The sequence below is a fragment of the Macaca nemestrina genome, chromosome 7 (genome assembly GCF_043159975.1).
Source record: "Macaca nemestrina isolate mMacNem1 chromosome 7, mMacNem.hap1, whole genome shotgun sequence".
Taxonomy (NCBI): Eukaryota; Metazoa; Chordata; class Mammalia; order Primates; family Cercopithecidae; genus Macaca; species Macaca nemestrina.
The window spans coordinates 4,668,800-4,685,156 of NC_092131.1; the positions used below are offsets into that span (position 1 = coordinate 4,668,800).

The following is a 16,357-nucleotide window of genomic DNA, read 5'->3' on the forward strand; positions in this document are numbered from 1 at the left end:
TTCTTAAACAAAAATCAGTTGTTGGATTCTATTCTGCAAATAAAGGTAACTGATTTTGGCAAGAAACAAAGTATAACTTTGATAGCTATATATTTATTTTAAGTTCCAGGGTACATGTGCAAGATGTGCGGGTTTGTTACACAGGTAAATGTGTGCCATGGTGGTTTGCTGCACAGATCAACCCATCACCTAGGTATTAAGCCCAGCATCCATTAGCTATTCTTCCTGATGCTCTCCCTCTCCTAACACCACAGGCCCCAGCGTGTGTTGATCCCCCGAATGTGTCTATGTGTTCTCATTGTTCAGATCCTTCTTATAAGGGAGAACATGTGGTGTTTGTTTCTCTGTTCCTGTGTTAGTTTGCTAAGGATAACGTCTTCCAGCTCCATCCACGTCCCTGCAAAGTAGATGATCTCCTTCCTTTTTTGTTGTTGTTGTTGAGACGGAGTCTTGCTCTGTCACCCAGGATGAAGTGCAGTGGTGCAATCTCAGCTCACTGCAACCTCCACTTCCCGGGTTCAAGTGATTCTCCTGTCTCAGCCTCCCGAGTAGTTGGGATTACAGGCATGTGTTACCATGCCCAGCTAATTTTTGTATTTTTAGTAGAGATGGGTTTTACCATGTTGGCCAGGCTGGTCTTGAACTCCTGACCTCAGGTGATCCACCCGCCTCGGCCTCCCAAAAGTGCTGGGATTACAGGTGTGAGTCACTGTGCCTGGTGGAACTCCTTTTTTGTTTTTCTGGGTTTTTTTTAGACAGAGTTTATCGCTCTTGTTGCCAAGCTGGAGTGCATAATCTTGGCTCACTGAAACTTCCGCCTCCTGAGTTCAAACGATTCTCCTGCCTCAGCCTCCCAAGTAGCTGGGATTACAGGCATCCGCCACCATACCCGGCTCTTTTTTTTTTTTTTTTTTGAGACAGAGTCTCACTCTGTCCCCCAGGCTGGAGTGCAGTGGCGCGATCTCAGCTCACTGCAAGCTCCGCCTCCTGGGTTCACACCATTCTCCTGCCTCAGCCTCCCAAGTAGCTGGGACTACAGGCACCTGCCACCACGCCCAGCTAATTTTTTGTATTTTGTTTAGTAGAGACGGGGTTTCACCGTGTTAGCCAGGATGGTCTAGATCTCCTGACCTGGTGATCCTCCCACCTCAGCCTCCCAAAGTGCTGGGATTACAGGCGTGAGCCACCGCACCCGGCCTCGTTTTGTTTTTTTTAATAGAGATAGGGTTTCTCCATTTTGGTCAGGCTGGTCTCCAACTTCCAACCTCAGGTGATTCACCCACCTCGGCCTCCCAAAGTGCTTCGATTACAGGCGTGAGCCACCGTGCCCAGCTGATCTCCTTCTTTTTATGGATACATAGTATTCCATGATATATATATACCACATTTTCTTAATCCAGGCTATCACTGATGGGCATTTAGGTTGATTCCATGTCTTTGCTATTGTGAATACTGCTTCAATGAACATACATGTGCATGTATCCTTATAATAGAATGATTTATATTCCTTTGGGTATAAACCCAGTAATGGGATTGCTGGGTCAAATGGTATTTCTGCCTCTAGATCTTTGAGGAATCGCCACACTGTCTTCCACAATGGTTGAACTAATTTACACTCCCACCAACAGTGTAAAAGCATTCCTTTTTTCTGCAGCCTCGCCAGCATCTGTTGTTTTTTTGACTTTTTAATAACTGCCATTCTGACTGGCATGAGATAGCAACATATTAACATATGCAAAGCCTGAAGTCTTGTTCATTAGGCATATATCTCATTCACTGAAATTTAACAACTGGAGGAATTATTATTTTCGTTCTAGAGATGGGGTCTCACTTTGTTGCCCAGGCTGGTCTTGAACTCCTGGCCTCAAGCAATCCTCCTGCTTTGGCTTTCCAGAGTCCTGGGATTATAGGCATGAGCCATCATGCACAGCCTGGAGGAATTACTTGACCACGAAAAAACACTATTGCTATTTTCCAAAGGGGAGGGCACAGTTCTTAAAAGTTCTTTTTTTTGAGACAGGGTCTCACTCTGTCACCCAGGCTGAGTGCAGTGGTGCGATTATGGCTTACTACCAGTCTCAACCTCCCTGGCTCAAGTAATCTTCCTACCTCAGCCTCCTGAGTAGCTAGAACTACAGGTATGCTTTAGCACACCCGCTAAATTTTTATTTTTTATAGAGGCAGAGTCTTGCTACATTGCCCATGCTGGTCTCCAATTCTAAAGCTCAAGTGATCCTCCTGCTTCTGTCTCCCAAAGTGCTGGGCACACAGGTGTGAGCTACCACACCCGGCCTCAGGAGTTCTTAATAACTGGAAACATCTGAAGTACCACACAAGAAAAAAAGTTCATAATGGAAGAAAGACATGGACACAGGAAAATTACAGAAAGCAAGGCAAATTGAGAGATTATAAAGAATTTAGTTGGTGCAAAGGAATTGCCGTTCTTGTCATTACTTTTAATGGCAAAAACTGCAATTACTTTTGCACCAACCTAAGAGGACTACATCTCATTTCATAGAGAAAAGCATAGGAAACTCTCCCTAAATTTTGGTCATTAGAGCTCCACAGCTGGGTGCAATGGCTCACGCCTATAATCCCAGCACTTTGGGAAGCCGAGATGGGCAGATGGCTTAAGCCCAGGAGCTTGAGACCAGCCTGGGCAATGTGGCAAGACCCTATCTCTACAAGAAATAAAAAAAAATAGCCAGGCATGGTAGCACACACCTGTAGTTCTTGAGATGGGAGGATCACTTGAACCTGGGAGGCAGAGGCTGCAGTGAGCTGAGATTGTGTCACTGCATTCCAGGCCTGGACGACAGAGTGAGACTCTGTCTCAAACAAAACAAAACAAACTATTCCACAATATCCACCAGGAACTGGATGATGGCCCACGCCCTGGCTGAGCTGCCCTGGTGCCCCCCTTCAGTCATTTCGTGGCCAAGCCCCCCCCAGCCTCTCGGCAGCCTCTGAGAGACTGCCCAGGCCCCCACGAGCTCTGTCCTCATCTCCACTCACTCCAGCCCCATGATTCTGCGAACCACCAAACTCACCCACATCCGCAGCCTGCACGGCTCCATTCCCCATTCTCTCCCAAGCCCGTCACCCTCCACTCACTGGGCACCCCCTCAGCGGGACACTTAGGTTCTCCACACGCACTGGGTGTCACCTTTACCTCACACCCCACCTGCCAGCCAATCCTACCGCCCCACCCTCAGGCGCACCCCAGTACAACCTTCCCCAACCCCAACAACACCAGGCCTTGCCCAGGGGCCCTCTTACCCCCCAGCTCTGGGCTGCCCAGTGGCTTTCCTCCCTCTCTGGCTGCCCCACTGTCCTCATACCCGGCCTGTGTTCCACACAGCTCCTCAACCCCACAGCCCTGCCAGTTGCTGCTTAGGGTCCACATGCTCCCTCACTGTCCCTTGACTGCCTCAGAGAAGCCAGTGCTGTCACCTCTCTTCCCTTGATGCCACCTGATTTTGATTCACAGAACTGATCACTACCTGATGTTACATATTTGTTAGTATTTTTTCCCACTAGAGGAGCCTCACCACTGAGTCCCCAGCTCCTGGAATACAGCCCGGCACACAGTTGGTACCCAATAGGTGTTTGTTCAACAAATGGATTGTTTTTGAAGTGTCCTCCACCCCCAACATCTCTGCTTTCCTCTTTAATTCACCCACTCACCCACACACACAGACACACACCCCCATTCACACCCTCACACACTCACCGATATTCACACTCACCCCCCACACACTCACCCCACACACTCACCCACATTCACACACCCACACACACACTCACCCCCACACACTCACCCACATTCACACACTCACCCACACACACACTCTCACCCCCACGGAAATACACAATGCAAAACTGAGACAAAGTAACCGAAGTATGAGAAGCTCCCTCCAAGACAAACAGCTGCATTTCAATGCTGTAGGACAAATTAGCCTGTTATAAGTGACGGTTATGTCACAGAGCTGTAAAATCAGGCAATCTATCAACATTTTGAGGCAATTCCCTAGGACAAGTTAAAAATTTTACCTTTCTTGAATATTCATTTTTTAATACACTAAATGATAGTCAATCAAGGCAATGGAAAATGTTAACTACATAAATCAAAATAGGCAAAACAAAGCTTAATTCTGAAATAAAGTAAGATAAAAAGTGCTATTTATTCCTATCTTTTCTCTTTATTCCTATTAGAATAGTCATTAAGAAGCTGTACAGTGGAAGAAGTATATACGAATTGAGCAGATGGCCTGTGGAATGGATTATCTATGAGTTGAGGGAAGGCCTGTGGAGTGGATTATCTATGAGCTGAGCGGAAGGCCTGTGGAACGGATTATATATGAACTGAGTGGAAGGCCTGTGGAATGGATTATCTATGAGTTGAGGGAAGGCCTCTGGAATGGATTATCTATGAATTGAGTGGAAGGCCTGTGGAACGGATTATCTATGAGCTGAGCAGACCTGTGGAACGGATTATCTATGAGTTGAGGGAAGGCCTCTGGAACGGATTATCTATGAGTTGAGGGAAGGCCTCTGGAATGGATTATCTATGAATTGAGTGGAAGGCCTGCGGAACGGATTATCTATGAGTTGAGGGAAGGCCTGTGGAACGGATTATCTACGAGCTGAGCGGAAGGCCTGTGGAACGGATTATCTACGAGCTGAGCGGAAGGCCTGTGGAACGGATTATCTACGAGCTGAGCGGAAGGCCTGTGGAACGGATTATCTACGAGTTGAAGGAAGGCCTGTGGAACGGATTATCTACGAGTTGAGGGAAGGCCTCTGGAATGGATTATCTATGAATTGAGTGGAAGGCCTGTGGAACGGATTATCTATGAGTTGAGGGAAGGCCTGTGGAACGGATTATCTATGAGTTGAGGGAAGGCCTCTGGAACGGATTATCTATGAGTTGAGGGAAGGCCTCTGGAATGGATTATCTATGAATTGAGTGGAAGGCCTGTGGAACGGATTATCTATGAGTTGAGGGAAGGCCTGTGGAACGGATTATCTATGAGTTGAGGGAAGGCCTCTGGAACGGATTATCTATGAGTTGAGGGAAGGCCTCTGGAATGGATTATCTATGAATTGAGCGGAAGGCCTGTGGAACGGATTATCTATGAGTTGAGGGAAGGCCTGTGGAACGGATTATCTATGAGTTGAGGGAAGGCCTCTGGAACGGATTATCTATGAGTTGAGGGAAGGCCTCTGGAATGGATTATCTATGAATTGAGTGGAAGGCCTGTGGAACGGATTATCTATGAGTTGAGGGAAGGCCTGTGGAACGGATTATCTATGAGTTGAGGGAAGGCCTCTGGAACGGATTATCTATGAGTTGAGGGAAGGCCTCTGGAATGGATTATCTATGAATTGAGTGGAAGGCCTGCGGAACGGATTATCTATGAGTTGAGGGAAGGCCTGTGGAACGGATTATCTACGAGCTGAGCGGAAGGCCTGTGGCACGGATTATCTATGAGTTGAGGGAAGGCCTGTAGAATGGATTACCTATGAGCTGAGAAGGCCTGTGGAATGGATTATCTATGAGTTGAGGGAAGGCCTGTGGAAGGGATTATCTATAGCTGAGTGGAAGGTCTGTGGAATTGATTATCTATGAGTTGAGCGGAAGGCCTGTGGAGCAGATTATATATGAGTTGAGCGGAAGGCCTGTGGAACGTATCATATAGGAATTGAGCGAAAGGCCTGTGGAATGGGAAGACCCGCACCTGCAGCGCGATCATCGGAACCTGACTCTTGCAGTGGCTGCACGTGGCTTCCCGGTATTTACACGCCTTCTCCACGTGGTCTCGCAGGTCTTTCCTCAAGACCTTTTCTTTGCAGTCAGCACGTACACATGGAAGTTCTTCAAAATGGCAATCATTTTTTAAATGCACCTGTAAGACAGACCATTCAATGTAATGTTCTTAATTCGGAAAAAATCCTAAATCTGAAATACCAAATTCTAATCTCTATGCAATGAAACCATAAAGAAATGTTCTAACCTCCTGTTAGACCAGTTTTTCATAGCAAAGAGTAACAAATACGCCAAGAGACGCTGAATTTCATATTCTACTTCATGATTACTCAAACTATATTGTTGTTGAAGAATTAAGTCAACTCTGCTTCCAGGAAAAATGAGTATCTGCTAAGAACTTTGTTTTATTCCAGTTCAAATAATTTTCTAAGCTAAAATATGGGACTAATTAAAAAAATAAGGAGTTATGTAGAATTTCATGGTGAAAAAAGGTTTTAATGGGCCTTCCAAAATTAAAATCCAATTCAGATTTTCTCTATTCTAAGTAGGGTGGGAGTGTTTAAAAACCAGTTGACAATTCTGCCAATGATGTCATAAAAATAACAACTTAAACTCAAGTGGTTCTGACTGCTTTCCTATTTGGCTGTGTTTTGAAAAACTAATGTCAACATGGTCTTAAAGTGCCACATCCTACTGACCACTTAATCAGCTGGATGTAAGGGACTCGAATTCCTTCATGTAAAAGCTTCCAGTGTCCCTTTGCTACTCACCAGCAGATGTCCCAGCGTTAACTGCTCTGCACAACCTCTGCTTTCATTCCGACAATAGATCTGAAGAGCCAGAATTTCTCTCTTGCAGCAATTATCCTTAAACACCTGAAAATGAAAGGTCATTATTTTGGAGAATTAATATTTCTTAATCTCCACATGCTGCTACTCTGGACAAGGCAAAACCACTTAAAAAAAAAAAAAAAAAAAAACAAGAGAGCAACTCTTAAGTGAACTTCAGAAAGCATTAAGGACCATCTTGATTTCTAGAAGTAGAATGAAGAAGCCGCCCCCACTAAGAGACACAATTTAAGTAACATTAACTGTTATCTTTTATTAGTTAAGCCAAAAGAAAATGGATTAGACTTAATAATTAAAGATCACTCTGCAGCATCTAAACGTCTTCTATTAACTCTGACATAATCTCAGGATGAGGGCAGAGAAGGACCAGGTTCACATTCAGACTCTGGGGACTTCCAGGAGCCAGCACTGAGCAGGTGGCCATTATGGTGTGGCTGCCACCAGAGGACAAGAGCAGAACCAGACACAACTGAATACACTGTATAGATGGCTTGCTGGAGAAATGGAGAGACCACATAAGAGATCATATCTGGGGAATGATTTGTAAAACTGTTGGTTCTTTCTAAAGGTCATGCTGTTAAAACTCATTTTTCACCAAAAAAGCAGCATTAGCCTGTGGCTGAAAAACACTCTCTTAAAACATATATTGCAGTCTGAAGTTAGTCTAATAATGAAAACATTTCCCTTTGAAAATGAAAATGATGCTGGTAGTGGTGGCTCAAGCCTAGAATCCCAGCACTCTGGGAAACTGAGGTAGGACGATCGCTTGAGCCCAGGAGTTTGAGACCAGCCTGGGCAACACAATGAGACCCTATCTCTACAAAAATTTTTTAAAAATTAGCTGGGTAGGGCAGCATGTGCCTGTAGTCTCAGCTACTCAGGAGGCTGAAGCAGGAGGACTGCTTTATCCTGGGAGGTCGAGGATGCAGTGAGCCGTGATAGCACTGCTGCACTCCAGAATGGGGGACAGTGTGAGACCCCCATCTCTTTAACAAAAATAAAAAAGAAGAAAAGAAAAAATCTTTCAACTTTTAATTTTATTTTTCCCTTAGAAAACACATGTATTCTCACTCTTTTTTTTTTTTCTTTTTCTTTTTTTAAGAGACAGGGTTGACTGGGCACAGTGGCTCACCCCTGTAATCCCAGCACTTTGGGAGGCCGAGGCGGGTGGATCACCTGAGGTCAGGAGTTCGAGACCAGCCTGGCCAACATGGTGAAACCCCATCTCTACTAGAAATACAAAAGAAAAATAACCGGGTGTGGTGGCACATGCCTGTAGTCCCAGCTACTCAGGAGGCTGAGGCAGAAGAATTGCTTGAACCGGGAGGAGGACGTTGCAGTGAGCTGAGATCATGCCACTGTACTCCAGCCTGGGCAACAGACTGAGACTCCATCTCAGAAAGAGACAGGGTTTCACTCTATCACTCAGGCTGGAGTGCACTGGGGCAATCATGGCTCACTACAGCCTTAAACTCCAGGGCTCAAGCGATCCTCTCACCTCAGCCTCCTGAGTGGCTTGAACTACAGATGCATGCCACCAAGCCCAGGTAACTTTTCAATTTTCATTTTTGTAGAGATGGGGTCTCCATATGCTGCCCAGTCTGGTCTCGAACTCCTGAGTCCAAATGATCCACCTGCCTCAGCTCCCAAAGTCCTGGGATCACAGGCATAAGGCACCATGCCCAGCTCTTTCTCACTCTAACAACACAATCTACAACGTCTTAGTCCAAAGGTATTTCTAAGAAACTCCTGTCTGTTGATCTATGAAAGTAGAATAACAGGAGCTTAATATGCCTTTTTGGACTGCTAAGAGAAACAGAATCAATAGCTGTTAAGAGTTAAAACTAAACTAATTTGGAGCCAAAGCTTATCTTTCATAAACATGACTTAAAAAAAAAGAAGGTCATGACTTAAGATACTAAAGTCAACAGAACTTTGAAATGGAAAGGATCTGAGACTATTTACTCCAAACGTCTGTTTACAGATGAAGACCAGAGGCCCACCCACCCCTGGATGACCTGCTGATGGGTGGGGGTCTGGGTCACCCGGGGCCCAGACAGCTCCATTCTTTCCATGAGGGTCCACAACTTGAGTGAATCTCATTCATGATTATTTGATAAAACTAGCCATTTTTCTTCAGCTACTAATGCCATTAAAAAATAGGGATAATGATTCTGCATAACAAAACAGAAATACTAAAAAAAATCTCAGCCATCGTTGCGAGCTTCTCTCTCACTCACACGTTAGGCACATGTTAACAAGGCAGCCGGGTACCCTGCTAGGACAAGGCACCGAGCGGAGGGGAGGGCTGTTTTCCCTCACAGGAACTAACCAAGTCTTCAGCAGTAGCAGGTAAACGCGGAGAAAGAAAAGGTACAGGGCCCAGGTGGCCAATTCCACCTCTCCCCCTTCCAGAGTGGCTATATTGCATGCCCTTGTGCCTGGCAGCCCAGGGACGCTGACTGCCAGCAATCCTCAAATCACTGCACTCACCTGGGCTGCTCTGACCAACAAACCCAATCTGCAAGGTGCTTTAGACAGGAAAACCCCAGAGCAAGAATTTTATTGTACAACTTAGTGACCTGCATTTAAAAAATGGTTAGGTTCATTACTCAAAGTAGGGAAACACACATTTTTACTGATATTTTAAGCACTTTAAAAATGAATTGCTGGGTGCAGTGGTTCACGCCTCTAATCCCAGCACTTTGGGAGGTTGAGGCAGGTGGATCACCTGAGGTCAGGAGTTCGAGATTGGCCTAACCAACATGGTGAAACCCCGTGTCTACTAAAAATACAAAAATTAGCTGGGCATGGTAGCTTGTGCCTGTAATCCCAGCTACTCGGGAGGCTGTGGCATGAGAACTGCTTGAACCCGGGAGGCAGAGGTTTCAATGAGCCGAGATCGTGCCATTGTGCTCCAGCCTGTGCGACAACAGCGAAACTCTGTCTCAACAACAACAAAAAAGAATGAATTGTTTCAAACTCCAAGTGGGCCTGGCAGGGTATAGCAGCACATGGATGACTGTCGGTCTCCATGAGAAGGACCAGGCCCCAGGAGAGAAGCTGGTGGCAGGCTGGGTAGCCCTATCCTCTGAATGTGCAGAGACGCCCACGGGCTCTAGCTGAGGACAGCCACAGGGGGTGAGAAGGGGCTAATCTCACTCTTATCTAATGACTTCAAGATATCACAGGGGGATGGGGGGCAGGGAGCACAAACTCAAATGAACCCCTCAGCCTAGCAAGTCTGAAGGTAAAACCTAGTGTAAGAGTTGAGTAAAAGCTGTCTAGGATAAAGACCCGCAATGACGGAAGTGACCCAACCACAGACAGCCCTGCCACGGACAGGCATCTCGGCACTTTGCTCACATCGACCCTCTTACTCCTCACACCAGCTCTCTGCAGTCTTGGCAGGCGATGTGATTATTATTACAGGTGAGGGGGTGAAGTAGCTCACGGAGCTCACACAGCAGGGAAGTGGCCAAGTGGATCTGAACCCACTGCCTGCCCAGGTGATCACATGGCACAGTGCCCTGCCTGGGAGCCTGCCGCATCAGCTGCCAAAACTGAGAGAATGTGTTGTGCCAGAGTGCCGAATGCAAACTATGTGAAAAGTACTACCCAGCTGAAAACATGTGACAAAATGATTTAAAAAAAAAAACCAGAATACCTTATCTTTAACGATGCTCTCTTGACACGCTGTACATTTTGGACTTGAAGAGCTGCAGGGAAACACACGTGACTACATTAGAGTGAAAGTCCCTTTCTTGAGGGGACTCAGGAGATTCCGGGAGCATTCGCTTTATGGTCAGGTCTGCACAGTGGCTCACAGCAACGTCCTGCATCAGGACGCCCTGGTGATTCACTTTACAAAGGAAGCCATGGGAGAAAAGGGCTACATTTTTTTAAATGCTGATTTTTTTTTTTTTTTTTTTTTTTTTGAGACGGAGTCTCGCTCTTTCCCCCTGGCTGGAGTACAGTGGTGCGATCTCGGCTCACTGCAAGCTCCGCCTCCCGGGATCATGCCATTCTCCTGCCTCAGCCTCCTGAGTAGCTGGGACTATAGGCGCCCGCCACCGCGCCCAGCTAATTTTTTTGTATTTTAGTAGAGACAGGGTTTCACGTGTTAGCCAGGATGGTCTCGATCTCCTGACCTTGTGATCTGCCCACCTTGGCCTCCCAAAGTGCTGGAATTACAGGCGTGAGCCACCGTGCCCAGCCAAAATGCTGATTTTTCAAAAGGAAGTTACCAAGTAGAACAGTTTAGTTCAGCCCCACTTGGAAAGCCTCTTCCACTTAATGTAAAAGTGAAATTTTATTTCAGAAACCAAAGCTAGCTGTCTGCAGAGCAGGCCTTCGATGTGAGTACCATTTACCTGGAGAGCCTTGCTCCTGTGTTGTAAAAGCAGCCAGCCCTTCTCCACAGGCGATTTTGCTTCACTGTCTATTGGAAGGCCAATGGCACTTGCACAGGGGGACCAGCCTCCCTCCCCTGTGGCCCACCATATACGGGGGCTCTAGCCCCTCCTCCACCAGGAAGCTTCTCCTGGGCCCAGAGGTGGGCAAAGGTGAGCTGACTGGGATAAGTGGGTAAGACCACAGAGGGAAGCATGGAGAAGAGAGAGGGTGAAGGCAGGTGACAGGGCAGGGGGCTGGCTGCTGTGCCCAGGCTGGGGCTCGGGGGCAGCCCAGGCTTGAGTGTTGTGGGAGGAGGAGCTGGCAACCTTCCCAGGCTGACGTGCCCTGACAGCATTGGCCAAGACCAGGGCATCTTGCAGCAACCCCACCACCCGGCACAATGCCAGAAAACATAAACATGAGGCCTGCAGGGTGAATCAAGGTGCTCTCCCGGTCGATGCTATCCTGCAGTAAAGCTCCAGCCTGCCTTCATGATCCGCCAGCGGCACCAGCACTGGCACTCAGCAGCAAAGCGCTGCCAAGAGCTCGGTGCATGTAACACATGCGCCTGCTGAGTAAGCATGCGGCCTAGGTTTCTGCTCGCCTAGGGACCTACCCAGTCCTTTAAGCTGACCCCATCCCCCCTCCTCTCTGTAGCACCCTTGCACACCAGTACATGTGCCCTTAAACGACTGGCTTGTCATTTCCTGGTGTGTCTCCTCCATGGAACTGTGAGCTTCCTCAATAAAATACAGCAACACATATGAGAGGCACCAAGGCTCTACAGACAGAATGGGAAGACACAGGCGCGGCAGGTCAGAGACAGGCAGAGGCCTCAGTAAACTCAGATGTGGGATCCCCCTGCACCTCCCTAAAGGATTCACGAGCTGGACCCGGAGGCTTTTATGACTTCTTTAGGGCTTTAAACCTCTAGAGGTGTAGCTTTAGAGAAATGAATGAAGGAGAGGGTGAAGCCGAGGGCTGAGAAGGGGCAGGGTGACGGGCCGGACGAGGTGCTACCTCAGCAGGGCAGCCATGCAGCTCTCGCAGAAGCGGTGCCCACACTCGGTCTGTTTCGGGCTGCACAGCACCAGGCGGCACTTCTCACACTTGTACTTGTCCTCCACGGTCTTCACAAACTTTTCCTTGTAACCTCCTTGTTCAGGGGCAAAAATCGGCGTCCCAGCACTGCGGTCAGTGTGCAGCTTTAGCGGCGGATTAGTCTGCAGCGGGCCAGGGGAGTCCATCTTTTTACTCGACTCCATTTTAGGAAAGAAGAGTTCTGTTGGGGAAAAACAGTAAAGAGAGCGCCATCATATCCTCTCATGCAAGGAAACGAACGCAGCTTTGGGAAAGCAGAAGTGCCTGAGACCTGCTGTCTTTCAGTTTTAGGTAACACAAGAATCCTTCCCAACTTTAATATGTGTTGGGAACAAAACATGATCAAATATGCTTCCTTCCTTTCTATTTTACCCAAACATATAGTAACTACTGATATTATTATTCAAAAAACTTCCTAAAAAGTATACTTAATAGATTGGGCTAGGTGTGGTGGTGCACACCTGTGGTCCCAGCTCCTTGGGAGGCTGAGGTGGGAAGATTGCTGAGCCCAGGAGTTCAAGGTTGCACCAAGCTATGATGGCACCACTGCACTCCAGCCTGAGTGACAAAGCGAGGCCCTATCTCCAAAAATTTTTTTTTTTTTTTTTTTTTTTTTTTTGAGATGGAGTCTCACTCTGTCACCCAGGCTGGAGTGCAGTGGCGCAATCTCAGCCCACTGCAAGCTCCACCTCCTGGGTTCATGCCATTCTCCTGCCTCAGCCTCCCGAGTAGCTGGGACTACAGGCGCCCACCACCACACTCGGCTAATTTTTTGTATTTTTAGTAGAGATGGGGTTTCACCGTGTTAGCCAGGATGGTCTCGATCTCCTGACCTCGTGATCCGCCTGCCTCGGCCTCCCAAAGTGCTGGGATTACAGGCGTGAGCCACCGTGCCCAGCCAAAAATTTTCTAAAGTTAATAATAAACAGAGTATTTTTGAGGTTTAAAAAAATACACATACTATTTTGCTGTGTTGTAACTTTGAATTCAATGCATCATTCTGAGATTTTAGCTGAAACAACAGCTGTTCTCAGTCAGTTTTCCTTCCTCATTGACTTCTGCTAGATGAGTCTCGATGCCACGACTCAGACTGGCCTGGTCAACCTGCTTCTGGAGCCCAGTTGTTCCTTCCCGGGTAAACCCTGTGACAGTGTGCCCACAGTACCCAAAGTGCTCAGTTTTGACATCCATCCTCTTCTTATTCATCTAGCACCACCCTGACCCAACATGCTGTGCACGGAGCTGTGGGGTGGGCCCGCTGTGGACCCACAGAGCACGCCACACCCTGTCACACCAGTGAGGAGCCTGTGGGGAGGTGCCGCTCCCTGTGTGCACGAGGGGACTCGGGTTCAGGTAGGTGCCAATGTGCCCAAAGGGCTGGGCTGGCAGAGGGGAAACCACAAAGGGCAGGTCCGTCTGTGCGGGCTCTCTTCCACACCTGCTGACAAGGTACTCTTTAAGACTGGCTGCCTCCCACCTGCAAGTTCCCATCAACAGGTAAACAGCTCCTCAAAATGAGCCACAAAGGTCCCAGCCTGCACAGCTCTGCCAGATGAGACCTCAAGATCAAGTAAATGAAAATAACCAGGAATGCAAAGGAGTTGAATCGAGTTCCTGAAGAAATGTGAGCTTTAATAAAAATTACACTGTGCACTCATAAACACACTCATAATTTGATCAATCATCCTAAATATTTGCTAACACTTACCTAAAGCATACATTAAATGTTTCCAGATGGTGGTATAAAGTCTGGCTTCTCTGGTCTTTGTTTTCTGGATACCATGCAACGGCCATGCACTTCTATAATGAAAAAAACCCTGGGAATGCCAGCTAGTGTTTAGGTCCGTGTGTGCACCATGAACTTTCTTGGAAAAGTTTTTGCCCAGTGCCTTATGATCTTTACGAGGCTTCTGCAGGGCAGCTCCAGCACGGATGCTCTTCCTGTCTTTAACGCTCAGCCTGCACCACTCCCCTCCTGTCAACAGCCCCTGGCCAGCCCTGCACCCCCATGTACCGTGGTAAGGAAGGGAGTGGCTGTGAAGGGAGGTGAGGGACCCACTGAGAACCAGACTCAGGAGCCTCAGGGAACACCGCTGCCTAGACCAGCCACCTCACATCAGAAGCCTCTGCACCACAGGATTTTTCTTGTGTAGTTTCCCACCTCCACGCCTCCTCCATCCTTTCTCATGATATGGTAATGCCTCAGGTGAAAAGGGGAAGTTCCTTTCAAAACTCACCAGCTCCCTCAAAAACACACTGCATTCCTGTACCCAATTCATCTATTTTTGCTACTTAGAAAAATAAGAGCCAAATTCCTTCCACTCCTGAGGTCCTGGGCATCCTGGGGAGGTAGTTGCTGGGTGGGCGGGCGGAGCCCCTCCTTCCGAGCTCCATGCTTGCTGCCTGCATGAAGCTGACAGGCACATGAGCTGACAGACTCCTAGCCTGACTTCACAGCTAGGAGCAAATAGGAATGAATGCCGGCAGCAGAGAACTTGAGAGACTGATGAACTGGTTAGTAACTCAAGTGTGTTAGCTTCATAGAACATTACTGTGGCACAGTGTGAGAAATTACTTATTTGTGAAAACAAAGTTTTCAAAACATTAATGTTAAAGTATATGTATTATAGATGTCATCTGCTTACAAACTTGCCGGTTCATCACGATGCTCACTAATCTCTCCAAGCTAAGCAGCAAGGGCACCTGATGCTAGCCTTGCCTGCCAGGTAAAAGGGTTGACCAGCCTCGACGTGCAGCCCCCGGCCCCTGCCACTGTGCTCTCCACACTGGCCCATCGTGCCTCAGAGGCTTTAGGTTCCCCTAGGCCTGCCCAGCCAGGCCACTGCGGAGCCTACCCAGACACATGCAGGCCAGCCCCCGACCTTCTCCAGGAGGCTACCTTCCCACCCTCTCTCTCAACTCCCCCGTACTGCTCTGTGCTTTTCCCCAGGCCTCCTGCCACTAAGACTGCATGTAACTAAGTTTACCCAGGATGCATCCCCTAGATCAGAGAATCAGGAATTGGCAAACTACAGTCTGCGATTCAAATCTAGCCAGCAGCCTATTTTTGTAAGGTCTTTGAACTAAGAATGTTTTTCAGATTTTTTAAGTGTTATAAAAACAAAGACTAAGAGTGTATGTGGTCCACATCGCCTAGGATATTTACTCTCTTGCCCTTAACAGAAAGAGTTTACCAGTCCTTGCTCTGGACTCTACATCCAGAGAGCAGAGAGGAGTCGTTGGTGTGTAGGTTGTATGAAAGGCCAATTTTGTAAATAAGTGCCAAACTGCTCCCCAAAGCAGAGGTAACAACAAATACTTCCACCAGCAGCATGAGAATTTCTATGAAACCACACTCTCACCAACGCTTACAGTTATCGGTCATCTTAATTTCTACCAATCAAGGACAATGGTCTTTTTGATCCTTATCCTGATTAGAAAGGTTTGGCATCTTAATATGCCGAGAGGCCACTTGTTTTCTCGCCTGTGAAATGCCAAATTGTGTCTCCTTGTCATTGTTTTCTGTGTGTGTGTGTGCGTGTGCATGCGTGTGTGTGTTTTCAAGAGATGGAGTCTCGTTCTGTTGCCCAGGCTGGAGTACAGTGGTGCCATCATGGCTCACTGCAGCCTCGAACCCCTGGGCTCAAGCAATCCTCCCACCTCAGCCTCCAGAGTAGCTAGGATTATAGGCACATGCCACCATGCCCAGCTAATTTTTTAATTTTTTTCAGGAGCTGGGGGTCTTGCCTGCTCTCAAGCTCCTGGCCTCAAGTGATCCTTCTACCTCAGCCTCCCAAAGCGCTGGGATTACAGGCATGAACCCCTGTGCCTGGTGGTGTCATTTTTTTAATTGGGTTATTGTCTCTTGTAATATTGATTTGGAGAGATTCCCCATCTATTTAATATGTTAACAGCTAATCCTTTCTTAGTTTTATGTATTACAGATGTCTTTTCCCAATTTATGGCTTGATTTTTTTTTTTAATTATTATAAGTTCTGGGATACATGTGCAGAACGTGCAGGTTTGTTACATAGGTATACATGTGCCATAGTGATTTGCTGCACCCATCAACCCGTCATCTGCATTAGGTATTTCTACTAATGCCATCCCCACCTTCCGACAGGCCCCGGTGTGTGATGTTCCCCTCCCTGTGTCCATGTGTTCTCATTGTTCAACTCCAACTTATGAGTGAGAACATGTGGTGTTTGGTTTTCTGTTCCTCTGTTAGTTTGCTAAGAATGAT

At 47.4% G+C, this 16,357-nt stretch overlaps 1 protein-coding gene across 5 annotated transcripts in view; it reads right to left on the reverse strand.

Annotated features, from left to right (window-relative positions):
* LOC139355317 (TNF receptor-associated factor 3) overlaps positions 1 to 16,357 on the reverse strand; it is an 81,053-nt gene that overhangs the window by 25,575 nt on the left and 39,121 nt on the right. For 3 of the 5 annotated variants that reach the window (XM_071099524.1, XM_071099523.1, XM_071099528.1), the window contains exons 3-7: positions 13,823 to 13,914; positions 12,034 to 12,295; positions 10,286 to 10,337; positions 6,541 to 6,645; positions 5,742 to 5,909 (exon numbers count right to left, since the gene is read on the reverse strand). In XM_071099524.1, coding sequence (XP_070955625.1) covers positions 5,742 to 5,909; positions 6,541 to 6,645; positions 10,286 to 10,337; positions 12,034 to 12,295; positions 13,823 to 13,914 — 679 coding nt within the window. The remainder of the gene's footprint in view (positions 1 to 5,741; positions 5,910 to 6,540; positions 6,646 to 10,285; positions 10,338 to 12,033; positions 12,296 to 13,822; positions 13,915 to 16,357) is intronic. The other 2 variants (XM_071099527.1, XM_071099526.1) reach the window with 1 other exon arrangement.